General features: G+C 32.6%; 5 protein-coding genes across 5 annotated transcripts; all 5 read right to left on the bottom strand.

The window, feature by feature from the left end:
- Nucleotides 1-5,181: 5,181 nt before the first annotated feature.
- Nucleotides 5,182-7,505, bottom strand: LOTGIDRAFT_162263 (hypothetical protein; the record flags this gene model as incomplete). Its single annotated transcript, XM_009058222.1, has 2 exons — nt 5,182-5,940; nt 7,035-7,505. The coding sequence occupies 2 exons, from the start codon at nt 7,503-7,505 to the stop codon at nt 5,182-5,184; spliced, it is 1,230 nt and encodes a 409-aa protein (XP_009056470.1).
- Nucleotides 7,506-12,703: 5,198 nt separating this feature from the next.
- On the bottom strand, nt 12,704-13,609 carry LOTGIDRAFT_162262 (hypothetical protein; the record flags this gene model as incomplete). The annotated part of the gene is made up of 2 exons (XM_009058221.1): nt 12,704-13,387; nt 13,595-13,609. The coding sequence occupies 2 exons, from the start codon at nt 13,607-13,609 to the stop codon at nt 12,704-12,706; spliced, it is 699 nt and encodes a 232-aa protein (XP_009056469.1).
- A 984-nt stretch (nt 13,610-14,593) lies between these two features.
- Nucleotides 14,594-15,637, bottom strand: LOTGIDRAFT_232907 (hypothetical protein). The gene is made up of 3 exons (XM_009058220.1): nt 15,596-15,637; nt 15,097-15,184; nt 14,594-14,940 (listed from the first exon to the last, which is right to left on the bottom strand). Exons 1-3 carry the CDS (start codon nt 15,620-15,622, stop codon nt 14,882-14,884), a joined length of 174 nt encoding a protein of 57 aa, XP_009056468.1. The 5' UTR covers nt 15,623-15,637; the 3' UTR covers nt 14,594-14,881.
- Nucleotides 15,638-17,529: 1,892 nt separating this feature from the next.
- On the bottom strand, nt 17,530-18,237 carry LOTGIDRAFT_162260 (hypothetical protein; the record flags this gene model as incomplete). The annotated part of the gene is made up of 2 exons (XM_009058219.1): nt 17,530-17,916; nt 18,223-18,237. 2 exons carry the CDS (start codon nt 18,235-18,237, stop codon nt 17,530-17,532), a joined length of 402 nt encoding a protein of 133 aa, XP_009056467.1.
- A 591-nt stretch (nt 18,238-18,828) lies between these two features.
- On the bottom strand, nt 18,829-20,168 carry LOTGIDRAFT_232906 (hypothetical protein). Its single transcript, XM_009058218.1, has 2 exons — nt 20,146-20,168; nt 18,829-19,939 (listed from the first exon to the last, which is right to left on the bottom strand). The coding sequence occupies exons 1-2, from the start codon at nt 20,161-20,163 to the stop codon at nt 19,046-19,048; spliced, it is 912 nt and encodes a 303-aa protein (XP_009056466.1). The 5' UTR covers nt 20,164-20,168; the 3' UTR covers nt 18,829-19,045.
- Nucleotides 20,169-21,524: the final 1,356 nt, after the last annotated feature.

Here is a 21,524-nt window from a genome sequence, read left to right as displayed (position 1 = left end):
TTAGAAGTTACTATCATGGTTCTGAACATATATCTAGATTTTTTTTAGCGTATTTTGAATTTAGTGAACCGATGCGATCTCTATATTAGATTAAATTTATATTAAATTATACACTGGTACCTGGCCCTTACTTAATTTTGTCACTCAGAAAGTTCGTTTGTTAGGTTGATGAGCTCTCTTAAATTCCATATCCGTCCATTATAATTTGTCCTAACGCTGTCCTTTGGGCAACTGCTGATTACCAATATAATGCAAACATAGTTCTACGACTGTACTCTACTAATATAGATTTTGTTATATTTATTTATCATATTTTTCATATAAATCATTTATTATGTCAATAAATATATGAAGAACAGTAAATAATGACTTTCTCTCCAAGGTAATTGTTTTGAAGTAAATATATGAAACGCCTGAAATCGATAGCTTAGCGAGACTGAGAATCTTTAAGGATCGAGAATATGTAGCAGCATCATAAAAAATTCTTTATTCTAGTCTTCAACAATATTGTTAATTATTAATTTTGTGAAGTCAAAATCATTTCACATTTTTACTGTCCGATTTTCAAATGATTTTCAGTTCCGCCTCTAAGACTAGTATATAAAAATCTAGGATTATGATAAGGAATAGATGATTTATCAACTTAGACTTTTCCACTTTTGGAAGGGCGCGTTGTCTTGTGTATTATGGTTATGTATTTTTAACTCAAGGAAATTATATTTGATAGAGTAGAGTGTCTATGTTTCAATATCTGCCTATTAGAAAGTGTAGCGTACTGGTCATCGACTAAATTGTCCAAGATTGTAAGTAAGAGTTGCACCCCTTTGGCGATAACGCCCTTCGAAGTTCTATAGACAGTAATAAACATTAATACAATAGAGAGAGGACGTTGGTGAAGTCTAGTCACGTACGAGTCATCTTCGAACCAGCGATGCATCTTCTTTTTGTGTTTAGGTTGGTGATATAGGGAACTACAGTTGTTGCCAAAAGAATCATACTATTGTTCTTCTTCATAGACATCTTTCGTGCAAAGCGATACATGTTATGTAAGGATACTTCACATTTATATGTCATTATCTCCCTTTACTAGGAGATGAGAATGAACTAAGAAACGTTTACCTTAGCACGCAGGCATGACAAACTAACATTTCCCCAAAACATAACAAAAAATATAACATAAATACGACATAATTTAACACAGTAAATCAATAAATGCTTTTACTTGGCAAAATTATACAAGCTAAAATAGAAATGACTGGCAACTGTAATGCATTTCTTCACTACATGAATGATCCATATTTTTCATACATTTTAGCCATATTCTTTAAATATCCCTCATACTGTTTTTCGTATTCTTTTTCCTCTTTCGCCAAGTTGTTATAATAGTCTGCCATTGCTTGATTATCAACACTTTGAGCTGCAATTTGCCCAGTCACAGCATTTGGATCGATCATGCTTGGTGTAGTCAACTGTTGTCTCTTGTTTCGAACTAGCAATGTTTGTTCAGTTACAGACATCAGGAGTATTAGAAACCCTATTTCTAATAACACCTAATAAAAATAATAAGAAATAATTAAGCTTAGTTAACGCTGTGATCGAGACAAAGCACGCAAGAATACTAGACCAATATTGACATATATTCATCGAGAGTGAATGCGATAATTCAGAAACTGACACTTTGTAGAGCATAATGACCTGTAGCTTTGAGTGCCTTCTTTTGATGTCTTGGGATCTGTTTCTATTAAATCAAGTCAAGGAATCTCAAGAGGAACTGAAGTGAAATTTTGTCTTTATTCAGCGTATCCATAATTATCAATAGCACTATCTTGCTTCGGTAAATTTAATGAACCCCCTTCAGTCATACTTGAGTGCATCGGATCACTTAAAGAATGTAACAAGTAATGTTCGCGTTTTGAAGATTAGTGTTCAAACTTTACAAAATCAGTGATATATTACTTCATCTCAGATCAGTGCTAATTGAACACCATAGTGTTACAATCTGCTAGTTCGTAGGAGATCTTTATGTATCCATAAATATTTAATTGTGAATCAGATTGACTATGCAATATTTTCAAAGGCATCAAAACTGCTGTCAGTTTGGAGCATAACATACACTGTTAATGGATAAAAATGTTTCTCTGCCTCGGAATTTCTTTAAACTAAGTCAAGTTCTATAATTTAACAGTATGGAATTTAAAATAATATAGTCATGAAATACATTTAAACTAGATCTAAATTTTATCTTACATTCTTGTGTAGAATACACGTTCGTTTATCAATAAAAACGAATGTATTCAAACTTCAGAACTGATAAGTCTGATCTCAATTTTCAAGAAATATATTTCTTTAATGTTCAAGCTGATAAGAAGAGATCCTACTTCTGAAGTTTTTTGTATCAATTTGCTGTTCTATAAAATCTGTTACTGGAGTTTCATTCTGAATTGCGTTGCGAAATTATATCAGAAAGAATAATATCACAATGTATACGATTGTGCGATCCAACCTATTGCGATTATCACGACATAAAAGAAAACTTACTTACTTTAGGTGAATCCATATTGAGTGAGAATTTTCCTCACACAAATGGATAACGGAAGGTAATATATACTTCTGTTTTGACCGCATTTAAAAAATATGAAATTTATTCTAAGAAATTTTGAAAAAGACAACTTCTGAGGTTAGTTTAATTTTGACATCATTATTTAATAACAATATGCCATCTTGTTTCTCCCATCAGTTAGTCTCTATTTTTATCACCAAATCTTTCTGTTCATGTCATGTCGGCTGCCAACTGCCGTTACATACATATACTAATGTCCTAATTCTTACCGAATCAAAAATAGAAAAGCATAGAAATAAGAAATCCCAACGACAAGGTTTCATCTATATAAAATAATGGCTGTTACATGCGAGGTCGCAATTGCCAACTCATATAGTAGTTGTCCATATAGCTTTAAATGCTTTTTTGGTTATATGGAACCATCAGCTAGTAGGATACCATGCGCTGTACCATTCTAGTTTTAAATAATAACTATGTAGAACTATAATGTAGAAGAAGTAGAAAAGCTATTCATTGCTAATAGATAAAGTAGGGGTGGTCGATTGCAGGAAGGGGTGAAATATTCAACTAAGATGTCCTGGAGCATCGAACTGTTACTATCACATTTTCGAATAATAAAAAAAAATAAATGAATTAAAATGAATTAACTTTAATAACAATATGTTAATAAGCTACTTGACTTGACAAGTCAAAATCCATTTGGATGTTTATATTTTGGTTTTTTGAACAATCTAGACAATCAAGCTACGGGCCTGGTCAGGGTCAAACAAGCTCATCGATTTCATATTAATCAAGATAATGGATAAGTATAGTTTAAAATCAGTGTGCATCCCATATTTTTCACTCATTAAAATAACCAACGGCGTATATTCAAAAAATCACGTTCAGATATCTTAGTTAAAAAATTAACTTTTTAGATCACGTTCTGTGGTTATATTTCCCACCTCGTCTCTCCGGGGGTAATTTATATTTTTATATATAAAGTTTGAAATGAGTTTTTAAGTATAGGGCTAATTTGGTCTCTGTTCTGCTTCAAAATGAACACCATGGGTTTGGTAAGTACCAATTGAGTTATTATTATATTTTAATAGTAATTGATTACTTGTTATTGTTCAGTATTTAAGTATTTTATAAATCTACTTATTTAAGTTTTTTTTATCACGGCATGAACCAACTAGACTATAACATGAGCAGTCACTGCATCGTATGGGATTATAATAACAATGACAGCATCATAATATAATAATACTTTGCAGAATAAAGTTTTTTTTATTCTTCCTTGAGTTGTGTAAAACATTGGGATGAAATTCTCTTTTGTACATTCATGAACTTGGTTCTATAACTACCAAGCATGTACACACTTGCTTGCTTGCTTCTGAAGGGTTGAAATCACTTATTCAAACCACGATGAGTTTTTTATCTAATTTTTATTATAGATATGCCTATGTGTCTGCTTCATAGCCGTATCTATTGTGGAAGGAAACGTAGGGCGTGAAAAGAGACAAGTTGGCCGATGGATGTTCGGAGGTAATTTTGGTGCTCCTTATGATCCTGCAGCAGCTTATGGGCAAATGCGATATGATCCAGCATTTTCTTACGGAGGAGCACCTTATGACCCAGCAGCTGCATACGATCCAGCTAGATTTGCCGGTTTCAATTATGGTAGATTTCGATAAACTATATTCGATGAATAAAACTACTATTTCATTAAATATGATAAAAAAATATTGTGAGATATAATTTTAAAAAAGATATATATGTGCAACAACGGCGTTTTCCTATGTCTATTTTTCCCGAATAGTACACATTGTTTAAAACTTTTGAGTCAAGTATTCATATAATCTTTACGAGTATTTTTTTTTTCAACTGTGAGTTCGCCCGTCTAAACATGTTACACACGAATAACTTGACGTCCTCACGTATGAAATTTCAGCGTTTCAGCAATCGTTGCTGTAGTCTCTAGTGAAATTTGGCATTTTAACTCTTCCTGAATTGGGTTTTGTTATTTGCGATTACAAACCTTAAATTTACTGGGAAATGTCTGGAAATCGCGTTTCCGAACGTCTAATTCTCAAAAATTTCTAGGCGAGATCCCCCAGACCCAATACAAATAATTTTGAACCCTAAATTGGCTCGGAAATGTCAGGAATTTGCCTTTCCAGGCGTCCAGTTTTCTCAAAATTTTCTTGTAGTCCCACAGTCCCTATACAAATAAACCTTAAATTCGCTAAGAAATGTCATGAAATCACGTTTCAGGGATCGTGTTTCGAGGCTTCAATGGCCGTCCTCGGCAACAATAAAGATAGCAATAACTCAAGTGTGAGCATCACTGTAATGCGTAACAATTCAGAAGTACTTTGCTAGCTGATTACAAACAGAGAGAAATGACATAATCGTTTCCTAAATATAACTTATTATCATCACCACACAGATAGTATGTACATATAATTATCAAAGCATGCAATCCAATAAATACAATTTTCAAAAGCAAAGAATTCCTCTTTGTGTCGTTCCGGCGACATTTTTCCTTGCATTTAAATAACAAACTGTACCACATTTATTGGACTACAATCCGGCTAGTCCACTATCTTTTAATTTGTCATTCTAGTTTCTCAAATGAATTAATTATTTCCACCATCCATCTGGTCTCTCATTCTCTCTCTCATCCGTTCCATCTGATCTCGTCTTCTATCCATCAGGTTGTTTTGTCTATCTCTCACTCTATCCATGGCATCCAATATTCGATCTCGACGTTGTTCCATAACGTTTCTCATTCGATCCCTCATTCTGTTCAGTTGTTCACGTTGCCTATTAAGATCATTTTGCAATAAATTTCTCAACTGATTATCCCTGTTTCTCTGTCCATCCATATTCCCCCCTGCACCTCCAGCCAAAAATCCTCTTCTCTGTGCCCATCCTCCGGCATTTCCATCCCATACATCAGCATTGCCGCCCAATGCTCCAATATTGCCATCCCAGGCCCCAACATTGACACCACCATCCCAACCTCCCCCATTTCCATCCCATACATCAGCATTGCCACCCAATGCTCCAACATTGCCATCCCAGACCCCAGCATTGATACCACCATCCCAACCTCCCCCGTTTCCATTCCATCCCCCAAACTCACCACCACCACCCCATGCGCCAGCCAATGGATCACCGATATTCATTCCACCTAAGATACCCCTTATTCGCCGGTTTCTAAAACCGAATGGACTTCCCCAACCAAGAGCTCGCTTTCGTCGCAGTGGTGCTGCATCCGGTGGAATTTGGTTTACTTGCTGAAGTTCTATTTCTGTTGTCTGAATCCCAAAGACGTTCAGGTTGTCATTTTGTTGATGGATAGTAGTGCACAATGCCGGAAACAACAAACAAACCTGTAAAACAAAATATATAACATACATTAACATCTGCTTATCGTGGGTTTATTAATATAGGCTAGTATACTATTTAAAAGGGGCACATCGTTTTGTTTTTTTGTAGGTCGAAAAAAGTTTTTTGCTGAAATTTGTGAAAACTATACACCAAAATATAGAGAAGCGTGTCCCTTAACATATCTGAAAGTTTAAAATAAAAATATCCAGCTATTAATTTTTTAACGCCCAAACTATTTAAAAACTTTACGTAATTTCGTTAGAGTTTTTGGAAGATGAAAACTACTGTACGGATTTAAGTAAAATAAATAAGAAATGTCTTTAACTAATGATATTGAGCCATTATAAAGCCAACTTAACAATTATTACTTTCCATTTTTAATTAACCCTGTTAAAACACATTCAGTTTGATCGAGTAGATACATAAATTGCATACTTTAATTCTAATTGGTAATTCCTAATTCTATGTCTTCGTTTTCACATGCAACTAATAGGCATTTTGAATTTTCAAATCAGTCCGCTTCTTCTTTTAAATGTAAGTGTCTTGTGCAAGACTATCATTTGCAAAACCCCAATGACCGGAATATTTAAAGTTCTTCCAAGAAAGGGGAAAATTAACTAAAGTCTACTCTATGACAAACATAAATTTATTTTAACAATATTTACAGAAATAATTTACAATGAATAAATTTATGGGTTACAAAAATATTGAATAAATAAATATGCTGTACAAAAGTGCTATGATGCATTATCAAGCAATTGTTTGCATTAAGTTTGTGTTGGTAATATGTAGTTCTGGTTTTATTCTAAAGTAGTTTCTGTGTTCTACATATTTTCATATACTTGAGCTTCGTATTCTGTAATAAATAACATATAACACAATATAATATTACTATTAACGACACCTATGCTGCAAATGACAAATTGATTAAACACATATCACGCCAAATATGGGGTACATGGTACAAGAATGATATATTGTGCTTAATGAAATAATAGCTAATGAACGTGTTTAGTCCAATCTATGATTCGTTGATTCTTTTTCATGCTTCTCATTATTCGTAAATTTTATTAAAATGTCATAAAGTATAATTTACTTTGTACTTACAATTGTCTAATAGACCGCCTCCAAGAAGACCTAATCCTCCACCAAGTCCCCATCCAAGACCAAGTCCACCAAGTCCTAAACCGAGACCCAGTCCTCCCATGTCTGGTATTGCATTACCAATATTGTCTAATATTCTTTCTCTTCTCCTGTCGATTCTATCATTAACGCGGTCTCGAACACGATCCATTTGATCATTGATAATGCCTAATAATCCTAATCCCAATCCCATGCCATCTCCACCATCAAGACCAAGAAATCGCTTTGTTCTGGAAAGAGGTTGTGGATTTGTTGCTGGTATATCATTAAAAGGTAAAAGCCCTTGAACGTTGTTCACTGTGATTGCTCTCTTCATACGATTTTGAAATGCTTGATTCAAACCATCGACCGAATTAGCTTGAGTTAACCCAGGTTCTACAGCTCTTCTTCGTCGACCTGGGATCTCTACTTCAACTTCTGGCATTTTTACCTCTCTTTCATTTAGAACAGCATTTACACTGGCAAATAACATCGTCAGTATCTGAAGTATATATACGTATCATAAAAAAAACTGCCATTAACCTATTCATATGTTATTTGAATGTACCGGTGAGTTTAAAGATGCCCTTTAGTGTCGGTTACCGCATAATATACATCGACCTGGTTTTAATTCCAGTCGTAAACAAATTTGCTCAGGTTTTTGTCTCTCCATGACTATGCAAAATGAATAAATATTTTCCACATCGTGGTATAAGAAAAAAATCGAACAGAAAGACCTCAAGTGGAGTTTTTGAACTCCAAAATCTTAAACGGCTCTTCAGACTTTCTGTCTTACAGGTTAAGGAATTTAGATCCTTCTGTTGATAATTTCATCTTTAATGATCTTTGAAATGAGGTAAATGAAAATAGAATGCTTACCCTTTGTCTCGTATACAATCCACACAACGAGAAGATAATATGCTGGTTGAAACGACATGCGAGGTGAAACGAATGATTTCGATATCGAATGAAATACAACAGAAGGATCTAAATCTCTCCGTACCATTTTGTTTCAACTGATAAGATGTTGAAATGCCGAAAGATCGTAAAGGTAGATCGAAGTAGTCATAAAGATGTCGAAAGATCGTAAAGGTAGATCGAAGTAGTCATAAAGACCATTATATAACTGGTCAATCGTTTATCATATATGATACAAAAATGAACAATTTTAAATTTTAGTTTATACATGTATTAGTGATAATTCTCACCAAAATAAAATGAAGCAAAACTTCCAACGTGCTTGCCAATATTGGCTTGCTATTCAAATGTACTTCACTCTACAATTGATATACTGAGAACTATTTTAACAGCAAAAAATTATTTATGAACGTTGAAGTACTAAAAATATAACTTACTGCTAAAGGTAACATGATTGTGGCCCCAGATACGTCAGTGATCCTAAAACAACTGTGTAAATCGAGTTATGATATTTTGAATATTGATCTGATATTTTATATACTATTCAATTGTGATCATGTGAAGGTCATATGTACCCTTATATTTCCTGTAAAGATAGGACATATTTCTTTTCCCCAATAAAAGTTGATGTTTCGTTTTATTGACCGCATAAGTAAAGATATTATATGTGAAAAAGAGCTTTCTTATGTGGCCTAACTGTCACGTAGCTATGGTTCACGTGAAGATTGGGTAAGTAAAGCATGTTCTGGCCGATGTTAATAACCTCCAAAATAAAAAAAAATTGACAAACATTTCCTACCATGATGATGTTAGTGAAAATGCAATATTGTTTCTTGATTTTAAAATTTATTTGTTGAGGGTGAAATATTTTAGATAGAAAAAACTTGAAAAATATTTCGTTAAATAACTAGAATACATAATATGTATATAGATAAAATAAGTGTAAAATATCATTCTTAGTTGAAAATGATAATAAGAATGTTTCGATTCAAATGAATATTCTTTATCAGTACTCTGAAAATGACAAATATCATTCTGCAAGTTAGTGAAAGAAGCAGTTTTATGTATGTATATAGAACTTGAATCATGTTGTTACTCCGAGGTTTGTTTAAATATTTCTATATCGCATTACAATTCATTGAGCACTATTTAAACAGTGACATATTTTATTATTGGAATAACTTGTTAATATATGTATAAATGTTATACTTATAATAACTTGTTAATGTATGTATAAATGTTACACTTATAATAACTCGTTAATCTATGTATAAATATTACATTTATAATAACTTGTTAATGCATGTATAAATATTATACTTATAATAACTTGTTAATGTATGTATAAATATTATACTTATAATAACTTGTTAATGTATGTATAAATGTTACACTTATAATAACTTGTTAATGTATGTATAAATATTAAACTTATAATGCCTTGTTAATGTATGTATAAATATTACACTTATAATAACTTGTTAATGTATGTATAAATGTTACACTTATAATAACTTGTTAATGTATGTATAAATATTACACTTATAATAACTTGTTAATGTATGTATACATATTATACTTATAATACCTTGTTAATGTATGTATAAATATTATACTTATAATAACTTGTTAATGTATGTATAAATGTTACACTTATAATAACTTGTTAATGTATGTATAAATATTATACTTATAATAACTTGTTAATGTATGTATAAATATTATACTTATAATAACTTGTTACTGTATGTATAAATATTATACTTATAATAACATGTTAATGTATGTATAAATATTATACTTATAATAACTTGTTATTGTATGTATAAATATTATATTTATAATAACTTGTTAATGTATGTATAAATATTATATTTATAATAACTTGTTAATGTATGTATAAATATTATACTTATAATAACTTGTTAATGTATGTATAAATATTATACTTATAATAACTTGTTAATGTATGTATAAATATTATATTTATAATAACTTGTTAATGTATGTATAAATATTATACTTATAATAACTTGTTAATGTATGTATAAATATTATACTTATAATGCCTTGTTAATGTATATATAAATATTATACTTATAATAACTTGTTAATGTATGTATAAATATTATATTTATAATAACTTGTTAATGTATGTATAAATATTATACTTATAATAACTTGTTAATGTATGTATAAATGTTACACTTATAATAACTTATTAATGTATGTATAAATATTATACTTATAATAACTTGTTAATGTATGTATAAATATTATACTTATAATAACTTGTTAATGTATGTATAAATATTATACTTATAATAACTTGTTAATGTATGTATAAATATTATATTTATAATAACTTGTTAATGTATGTATAAATATTATATTTATAATAACTTGTTAATGTATGTATAAATATTATACTTATAATAACTTGTTAATGTATGTATAAATATTATATTTATAATAACTTATTAATGTATGTATAAATGCTACAGTTAACATAACCATAAGTACAAATGTAACAGTCAAAGCATCTATATACGATTGTAGGTATAGTTGTTATGGATACATAATTGTTATGTATAAAAGATTCAGATGAAGTATTTGGAATTACAGGGGAAAACATTCTCAGAAGCGTAAACGTCAGAGTTAAAATAGCGAATTAAGTGTAAATATATATTTCTATCTATCTATTGCCTATTAATCTATATATTAGACAAAATAATCAATTTTAAGTGTAAATTTTATTTTAGTCTATAAGAAACTTAAAAAATAAAATATCTAGAAATCACTAATTTTAAGCGTAATGTAAAAGTAAAAAGGCTCTCTTTATGTGTAAATGGTAAGAGTTAAAAAAAGCATATAATCAATGTTAGTAATTATTTCAAAATATAATCCGTAGAAGAGTAAATGTTATAGGTAAAATAATTAATTTTTCTTAAAAGTAAAGGCTAAGAGCAATCATATACATGTATTCCTTTTAAAATAGATTAAAACATTTGCTTTCACGGCAGTTTTGTTTGTTTAAGGTTTACTTAACAGCATAACAAGTACATTAATAATGGATTCAAAAAATGAAACTAAATAACTATAAAAATGAAACGGAAATATGATTATGAAAATCTATTTGTGTGTGTTCAAACACGGGTATCACGACCTTTGCATCATCTGTCCTGACATGTCGCCCTCTAGACAAAACGACATTACTAATATCCGGGCTTTTTTAGTCGTCTCTAACAGATCTTAATGGATTGATGGAAAAAAAGTATGATTATTAAAAAATTATTATCTACAAAAGTAGCTTTATTTTACACATTTTCCTGATGGTTCTACTGGTCTTAGGATCTAAATGGATATGTAAGCATAACATGGGTTTCTTCAGTTTATAGAGATGTTTTATTGCATGTTATTTTTGAAAGGGAATCAATGTACATACGTTCCTAATTGATAAATGCCGGATGGCCACGTCATCAATGTTCAAATATGTGAATTTCTTTGGTTAAAAAGTTTCCTTTTTGTGGTATTGTTAAATTGAGTCTGGCCACACCATTAAAACCACGCCCTGTCCTCCAATCGTAAAATATGACTCTCACGTATCAAATTAGTAATGAGAAGGTGAACAATGAAGAAATAAGACATAAGGTAAGATACTTCGAATAAACTCAGATAAATTATGTTATGTGCTAGAAATAGTTTTATTTTTTTATTTTAGGAGAACTATGTTTAAAAAGGATAGTCTCTTAGAAAAGACATAAAATTTAAAGTCTCTTGAAAACTTGATCAACAAGTTATATATTCATCAGTTGGACTTATCAGGTGCCATGACTATAGAATAGAATCTCTATATACGACGATATATCCATTAAACTAAATAATTATTGAAAAACATGCTTCTAAGCATGTTTCAAATTTACTTGTTGAATGGATAATTATTTAGTTTTATCGATTTATTGGATTATAGAGGGATTTTGTCTTATAGTTTTGACACAAGGCAACTCTACAGATAAACAAAGACTCATTTCAACCAAGTTTAAGAATTTCATTTTTTGGTCAACCTAAGAGGTATTATACCTTAATTGTTCCATCTCCAGTGTACTAATTTCACACTGTTTTTTACATGAAATATATATTATTTATGTAATGAAACCCGTCCAAACAGGAAGGTTGCCTATGTAGATAGAAAGTGATTCAGCGGGGTAATGACGTGTTCTGAATGTTCGGGCGAATCTTGGCATTATAAGCAATTTATTTAAATATTTCAATTTTCAAACTGACACGTACGCAAGTCTGGATGTTTGGGTTCATACGTTGATGAATATCCGCTAACTACCTAATCAGCCAGAAAGAACTAGAAAACGTTCATACTATGGAGGACAATCAGTTGCGTTTGGGTTTCTGGATGCTCTATTGTGATATTAGTATTCAACATAAAAGAATTAACGTCTATCTACAGCTTAATTTGATATAGTAATATGCATTCGTTGAAGGGGGCTATGAAATGAAAAATGAGACACAATTTTTCTTATCAGATTTTCACAAAAACGTACTTTACCCATACATCTTATAAAGTATACAATTTTTCGTTGGAAACATTTAATATAATATTATATAAATGCAAGACAAAGTCATATACCTAATCCAAAGAAAATGGTGAGAACATCGAATAAGAGCGAATTGTTTTCTACGTGACCAAAACCAAAATGTCTAACACTTTGTCTATTTTCCGCTTAAAACACCGAGGTATCCAATGGCCGTATATCCTACATTCTGCCCGTTAGCGTCAACTCCTTGTCTGTATCCGTAACCCAGAGCTTCTGCAATATAACCAGTGCCAAATGTTCTCCCTGCTACACCATAAGCATATTCAGTATCGCCTGGATAGAATATACCATTATTAAGCGGGTAATTGTCTATATTGGCAGCACTGCTTCCAGAACCCATATTGCTACCGGAACTTGATGTACCACTTAAATTAACATAAGCCCTGTTACTGGAAGAGGAAGAACCGCTACCTTGGTAACCACTCTGTGTCTGACTTCCACTGTTCTGTCTAGAATAAGGATTTGTATTTGCAGTACTGGCCTGATTACCGTACCCTGTATTAGCAGGACTGTACCCTGTATTACCAGAACTGTACCCTGTATTAGCAGAACTGTACCCTGTATTACCAAAACTGGCCTGATTACCGTACCCAGTATTACTAGAAGCTTGATTTGCATACCGTGTATTGGTACCACTTGATTGATATCCAGTATTACCAGAGTTGGTGCTTGCTCGATTCATATTAGATAGACTTCTACCACTGTAAGTCTGTCGTTTATTTCTAACAGTAAAATCATCTACTGCAACAACACATACACCGATACTTAATCCAATACATACCACTGACACAATGGGAAGCTGCAAAAACAATAAATAGGATTTATCAATAATCAGACCAGTGGGCAGGTATGTCAGTGGTTAGAAAAACTGTAAATAATATTGTCGTTATGGTTGACCAAACAATCAAATACTAAAGCTGGTAAAACATGCAATGTTTTCAGAAAAATTAATATAAATAGACACGAATTATGTTGCAAAGCTTATGAGCGAAAGAAAATACGTTACCTTTTTAATATCCATTTTCTTGAACAGTTTGGATAAGCGAACTAGAACGGAAAGGAAGTAACATGTTCATGTTATAAGTTTTTATATTCATATCTATCCATATTAGATGTTCTAATTACGGATAACAATATTATTTTTAAATGTTTCCATATATGAATATACTATTTTAGTTTCTATTTAATCAACGTACACAACTCACACGAATTTGTATTTTAAACCAAACTCATGCTGCTTTTTTAACGCACATGTCTACGAAGAAAGGTTAATTTCTTGTGGATTAGCGTGAGATAAATAAATTTCATAATGGGTATTTCCAAATATTTGACAGTAAAATTCTTTAATTTCAAAATGGATTCAGTTACGAGTTTCGAATCACTGTTTTGGATGATGTCAAAGGCAGAGAGAGTCGGGTTTATCTCCCAATTAACTGCATTACAACATAATACATATATCTACATGGCTGGAAATTATAGTATTGTAAGAAAGAGTTAAATGCTGACAATATTTTTTACATGAAAACGGAATAGCTGTGTCCGATTTCATTCACAACTTCATTGCAGGTGGTATCCAAACTAAACTTGTGATGTTGAATTTATATGCCAAGGGAGGTAAACCTATGAAAAATCATGAAAACCAGTGTCCAAAAGAAATACCACTAAATGTTTTTCTGGACTAGAAAAGAAACAAAATCAAATAATTGTAACAATAAATGTTGTATTGTAAAAATATCAGTCGGTCTCAAAAGTGTTCGATAGGGGACAATCAGGGATGATGATGACAAAATTTATGTTGCTACATTGCAAAATTTTTTAAATGTTGAATTGAAAAAAGGAAATAATTGGAAACAAATAAAGTTTGGAACTGAGCAAATTCCAGACACTGAATTATTGCGTTTAACAATTTGATATGATGGTATAGATATCTTCCGCACATTACCTTTTTATCTCATGTTGTTCACATTCTCATTCGAGCTTTAAACATTTCAAAACACATGTATATATTTATATGTTTATTTCGTACGTCACAAAGCATAACAAAACAACACCTCTCCTTAACTGGAGATAGTACGTGCCTGATAAACATAAATATTACTGTAAATACATAGATAATCAAGCTACATTATACAATAACGCCAATGCTACAATCATGGACAATGCTGTTGATAAATTATGTAAATACCACAAATGTGCTGAATGATATTTTATCTTTACAATTACACTAACTCTTCTTAGTTAACTTCAACATAAACTATAACATATAATAAAACCATAATTGACATATACACATTTACATTCGTTGCTGGTTACCGGCAGCTGCAGGATCCTGATATCCGCCACCCATACCACCATATCCACCACCCATACCACCAAAGTTACCACCTCCTCCATACCCCATACCACTAAAGCCACCTGCGTTCATTCCTCCATATCCTCCACCCATTCCACCTCCATTCATTCCATATCCACCAAATCCTCCCCCGCCCATTCCGCCAAAGTTACCACCATATCCTCCATATCCCTGACGTTTATATCGACGGTTCACATCATCATCTGCAAGTGTAGTTGTCACAAATACAACCAATAATGTAACCTAAAACAGTAATCGTATATTCGATGTAATTCTGATTAATGCGAATATCAAATATGCATGCGAATATCAAATCAATTGCTGCCAAAAAGCGAGTAGGACGCATGCTCGCTAACCTGGGTGTCCATGGCGCATGGGTCGAGATAATACCTTCGACTTGTTCATCCCGCATTCCACCACCTATTGTGCAGTTTGAAGGAGTATACATGATATAAGTCGAAGTCACTAAAGAGAATCGAAAAAGATTATGCTAATCCCATTACTAATCCAATATACATAATGTTGCAAGTCTGCATTAGCCGAGATAAAAAAAAGTATGATGTACAACTCCACGTAATATATCATTGCCACATTTTTTTTTGATAAAACATACAAGATAATTTGACATAATAATGATAATATATTAGTACTTACCATAAACAGCTTCATGGTTTTTAACATGATTGTTTCTGCAATTTCAAGACTTTTTAAAATAAAAATAAGCTAGAAATAGGTTACCAAACTTTTTATATGATTCCAAATATATATGTTCTAGAAAGTTTCATGGTATTTTTAAATTTTGTTTCCTGAAGCGGCATATAGAGCTATTTTGTCACGATCCTATAGTATTCCTGTCCACAAACCCCCTTCTAAATATATATTTTGAAACCTTATTTACTCCGTAAACGTGCTCAACATCTCTATGCATGTTGCGTCTTGGAACATAAATAAAATAGAGAAGCTGTGTTCCGAGGTCATGTGAATAAATCCTTCATATTGGTTGTTGTTTCAAGTGAAAAAAAATAGTTATTTTGCTAATAGGAGAAAATGTTAAGATGTAAAATGAAATAAGACTAATATAAATTATTTTACAAAATCAGGTAACGTTGTATTAATGTGTATTAACAAGTATAAGGCTTATTGAAACGAGGTGTGTGAGAAAAACTCTAGGACTAGTGTGACAAAATATTTATTTCAAATCTAAACTAAGAACTACAATTTTCCCCGATACGCACTTTTCCATCCTTCTCTGCCATGATTGCATACACACCTGAAGGACTTTTCTATGACTCTCCACAATTACGGATTCCCTTCTTTGATTCGGCCCTTGAGCTTTTGGAAGGGGAAAAATTCACACGGAGCCGAGTAGATGTGTAGCTCCAGTACCATTCTTCTCGGCTAGGAAATGTAGCATGCTCATGGCATTTAGATCAGGTACATTGTCATGTTAAGGCAGCAACGAGTTTCCCTGCCACAACTCTCGCCCCATCCCTTTTACTTATCGAAGCAAAAACCGATATCACTTTATGGGGATTAATTCCAAGAGGAAATCGTATCCTTTAGTTTGGATTCGAAATAAATCTTTTGTGACACCAGTTATGTAAACTTTTGACATATAAGCCATTTTTGCGAAGTAGGAACAGCATCAGTTAAATCTCAAAATAAATTTGGCAATAAAGCATCAATCAAGTCAATAGGCATTCATGTTGAACGATAATATATCTCAGGATTCCTCATCAATATTTATTCTAGTGATATAATCTGCTGATGTATATAAATTTTGAGCTACAGTGTTGAAACTTAAACTATCTGGCAATCTTGCAGAATTACAGAAACGGTTAGTTTTCAGATTTTAAGTTGGGATCGGTTGGTATCTGTATAAGAATTCAGAAAGGTTCAATAATTTCGATATCTATAAACTTGTATTAAGATCGTAACCTTGATGCATGTTTGACTAATAACCAACCCTGTTATTTCGATACTAGCTGAAATTGCGAAAATGTGAAGGGTGAAGCTGTTGTATTTTGGACCTTTCGAAACACACAGAAATATATCAGATTAACTGTTAATGACTCTTGTTAAAGACTTTGATTGTGAGAGAAGTTCACATTAATCAGTAGTTAGTAAGTTGCGGATGGTGGCAACTCAATTGTTGAATCTTTTACATTTTTGAAACAGAAATCATTAAGTTAGCAATTCTTTAGTTCAAATGCATATGATTTTTGCCACATTCGATATTGACATTTTCAAACCGCACGGGAAATGACGTAGCGTTGGTTGTTATGTTCCCTTTTCCAGTTAGGAAAGAATTAAAGTTTGTAACATTGTTTGTCCATAATTCAGAGATCTTGATCGCTTGATAATTACTATGATATGTCCACATGTAGAGAAAATATAGATTGCTGCAAGTCCTTTCACATGGTGTTGCTTCTGTTTACATAGTATACATATCTCTATTATTTTATAAAATAGTTTATTTAAATACATTATTCGTTACATACTTTAATACAAACAATATAATAATAATGTCATAATGAGCCAGTATTAATAAAAATCAAGTTATAGAAAAAAAGTCTCTTTCCTTTACATTAGCGTCCATATCCATAAGTAGCGGGATCATAGGAGTTTCCAGCAGCGTAGCCGGCTTGTTGATTACCACTGTACGCAGGTTGCTGATTTGCACCATAAGCTTGCTGTCGATAGCCAGCAGCTTGTTGACCGTATGCCTGATTTCCTGTGGAATACGATGGCTGTTGTCCGTATCCACTACCTTGCTGAGCACCATAAGCTTGTTGGGCGCCGTATTGCTGTTGGTAAGCACCAGCGGCGTTGTTGGGGTCATATGTATTACCTGCGGAAGCAGCATATGCATTTGGATCGTATTGTGTATTACCATATGTCTGACGTTTTTCCCGAATGTTGGTTTTCAAGGTACTGGCATTTGTAACAGTCAGTATTACACTTACGATTAATACCTGATAGTAAAGAAAATGTATTATACTGGAAGCAAAATGGTCGAATCAACATTTTAACAATAACATTGCAATGAGGTTAAATTTAAAGATACGTGGACAGTGATTTACTGGTGAAGACAATCTTGCTATTTAACATTTTCTTCCATACGAAATGACTTACATGTCTGTATTTGATGAGAGGTACATTCAAATAACCAATCATCTGTAGCAAGTCACACTTCAAAACAAAATAGTTGCTTCTTTTGTTTTCTAGTGCGCTGCCAAATTATTTTATTTTTACAAGTAATGACTATACTGTTAACTTACCATCAGATATTCCATTTTGTGTTGGGAATGTGTAATCTGTCGTGTGATAATAGTATTAAATTTTACCTTCCGCTGTTCAGATTGGCAAATAGCCTTATATACCCAACCACTCAGCATGTCCTGATGTGTATTTTAGTCAATGTTATTGTCCTGTATTCATTTATAGTCAAATGTGGGTAATGGTTTCTTTTAAAAATATAGCAAGTGTGCATTGTATTGGCTAATATTAAGATATTAAACTAATTTCGTTCTGCTATTACTTTTTTTTAATTACATTGTAATGTGAAGTGTGTGATAAGGCACCTTTAATAATATGATTTATATTGGTGGTTTTCAACCTGATTTTGTATGTGTCCCCAAATCGTATCAGCATGAAAACGATGTTTCAAAATATCATGTGTAACTTGGATTGGATACCAGGTACGGTCCGGGTTGTATGGAGTAAATATGAGATGTTGTATATATATTGTAGTTGGATAGTTTTTTTCATAGCCCGTGACAATGTCAAATTTCCCCATATGTCCTTCATTGCATGGATTATGACTCTCTCTTTAGTTACATCACTGTCTTTTGTGAGAAGAGGGTTAAGGTAACAGAGAAAGATATCAGTTTTATTCATTTATTACGTAATACAATTTCTTCAACTTATTTCCTTAATCTAAACTGAGAACCAACAGTTCTATTAAACATTTAAAGTCATCAAGCAAATACAAGTCAATTACTTTAGAATAATAGGATAGACGACACTATGATGCACATTATTTTGCCATTATTCGGTAGAGATATTATTTTCAACTGTCATATTATAACAAAACATAAAATTTTAATTTGCCTCGTTTTGGGAGAAACCTTCATAAACGTCTGCATAAACATCAGCAGCTGCCTGAGCTGCGGCCGACTTCGCAGCTTCTTCGGCGGCTTGTTCAGCGGCTTCCTCGATTTCCTTTTCTAACTTTTCAGCCTCATGGGCAGCCTTTTCTGCTTCTTTCTGAGCCTCTTCGTAGTTCTTTTGTGCCTCTTCTGCAAGTTTTTCCAGATCAATATCAATTGGAATGTCAAGATCATTATCACCAGAAATGTATTCTATACCAGCACTGTACCCAGCACCAAATCCAGTTCCAAATGCTGATTGATATGTTTCAGCATCTATATTGTTCACAGGATCGGTAACAACATTTGCATCTGATTGTACATTATTGTTATCTACATAATTTTCATTTTGTGAAGCACTATCACTCGCCCCGTTTTGGCCATAACTGTTATCAACATAATTCCCATTTTGTGGAGCACTTCCACTCGCCCCGTTTTGTCCATAACTGTTATCTACATAATTCCCATTTTGTGGAGCACTTCCACTCGCCCCGTTTTGTCCATAATTACCGTTTGCACCATTATACCCACTATTGTACCCTGAAGGATAGCTTCCCTGATACCCCGAGTTTCCTGGCGATTGACCGTAAGTACCACTGTAACCACTATTTCCATATCCATTGCCATAAGCATTACTTGTTGATCCACCACTGCTACCGTATCCAGAGCCATACCCACCATATCCAGCTGTGTTACCACCAGTATAACCGTTACTATTACCACTGGAGTAAGTTCCACCAGTATTTGCTATATAACCAGATGATTGCCTTTTAACCCGAATATGATTATTCCATTGTCGTAAAGCTGCAGCAGGCACTAGTTGATGAAGAGACACAAATAGGAAAATCTGCAAATAAAACAAAAGATTGAGGAAAGTTACAATTTCATTAAATTGGTCCAAGTTTTTACCAATCTGGCGGTGTTTCAAACAAGGATAATATCTAGATTTTGAAAATGTAAATTTTAATCGATTTTAGTAATTGAACAATCAGATGACCTGAACATTTAACTCATTCCGAATGAAACAGGCCCCTGTATATTATGTTAACATACCGCAAGTAGTTCCTTCATGTTTCTGCTATACGAATACATATGAAATGATTTCACCATTGGCAACCAGTCTTATTATAACACCACATGATGCTCAAAGGTACCGAGTTAACAATTATCCATGATTTATTAAGAAAAGAGGATCACCAGGTGTGAATGTGAGTGGTGTCACACCCATTTTATTCTAATAACGAGCACTTAAAATAGAATAATTTAATATTTTTAAAACGTGTTTGGAATAGACTGCCAAATCATCTCCTAAAATAGAACCTATAGTGTGCTGAACTAACACGCAATTACCGCATATTTCATTTAAACTGAACTAGTTATATTCGATCAAATTTTTCCGTCTTGACAAAGATAAGTATTTGCTATACGCTGATAGTTTGCAAAGTCTTTCATGTTTGAACGAAGGAAGAACTAAATGAAGAAGAGAGTAATTTATTACACAAATTATTGCCTCTAATATTTTACCTTTCTGAGGTAACCATGAAAACGTGACTGAAGTGAGTTTGGACCTCAATAGACTTGTGTATCACCATTTACTGCAACTTAAAATGCATTACAACGTTAGAGATGTTTCAATTTGTAAATACTTCCATCGATTCGAAGAAACATTGTTCCAGACACAGAATGAATAGAAAGACCTAGCTCAAAACCTTGCGTGTTACACATGTAGGCCTATGTAAGCCGATTTAGTTAAGAAGCATTTGTAACAAATACGCGAAAAGGCACCATAAATCATATAATGTATTGCCCTAGCTCATGAGGCTATTTAGAAATATAATGAAATTTGGTTTTACGGTTCTACATTCCTGCTTCAAAGCAGGGTTATGAAGACAGATAACATAATTTAGAAGGCCAGGCTCTAATGACATGCGGGTGGTGATCAGACTACCCCACTGACCACATTCCCTAATGGCGATCCTCTTCCAATTGATGACAAAGACAAACCCTGCACCATCCTGGGATGTCGTGCCTTTTTCCATAAACTATTTAGATGACTTCCTTGAGTGGCATTTAGTAATGGTGATATTAACACGAACACAATTATATGGATAACAATTACTTTAATAAATAACTTGCGACGTTTCGACGATGATTCTTTCGTCTTTATCAAGCAATGATACAAAATAACAAGGCATTCAGAATATATAGTGTGAGGCAACAATGACAAGGATTAAAACAATAGGAATACATTAATCAATTATGAAGAAGTAATCACAAGGGTGTGTGATTAGAGAAAACATTAAAGGGATGTAGTAAATTACTTCTTGATTATAATGGTAGGGTGGTAGTGATTATAATCAAACAATGTGATGATAAATAAACATAAAAAATTGACTAGTAAAATACCGGTGACAATCTAAATACAAAATTTA

This window comes from Lottia gigantea (assembly GCF_000327385.1).
Source record: "Lottia gigantea unplaced genomic scaffold LOTGIsca_33, whole genome shotgun sequence".
Lineage (NCBI taxonomy): Eukaryota > Metazoa > Mollusca > Gastropoda > Lottiidae > Lottia > Lottia gigantea.
The sequence above is the reverse complement of the archived record's forward strand: the minus strand, read 5'-3'. Positions and strand labels throughout refer to the sequence as shown.

Excerpts from the sequence above, each read along its gene's own strand:
- LOTGIDRAFT_232907 (XM_009058220.1), bottom strand. The coding sequence starts at position 15,622 with ATGTTAAAAACCATGAAGCTGTTTATG. Across the intron at positions 15,185-15,595 it reads AAACCATGAAGCTGTTTATG|GTTACATTATTGGTTGTATT; the intron begins GTAAGTACTAAT and ends TTACTGTTTTAG. Across the intron at positions 14,941-15,096 it reads TCAGGGATATGGAGGATATG|GTGGTATGGGTGGCGGATAT; the intron begins GTGGTAACTTTG and ends GTGGTGGATATG.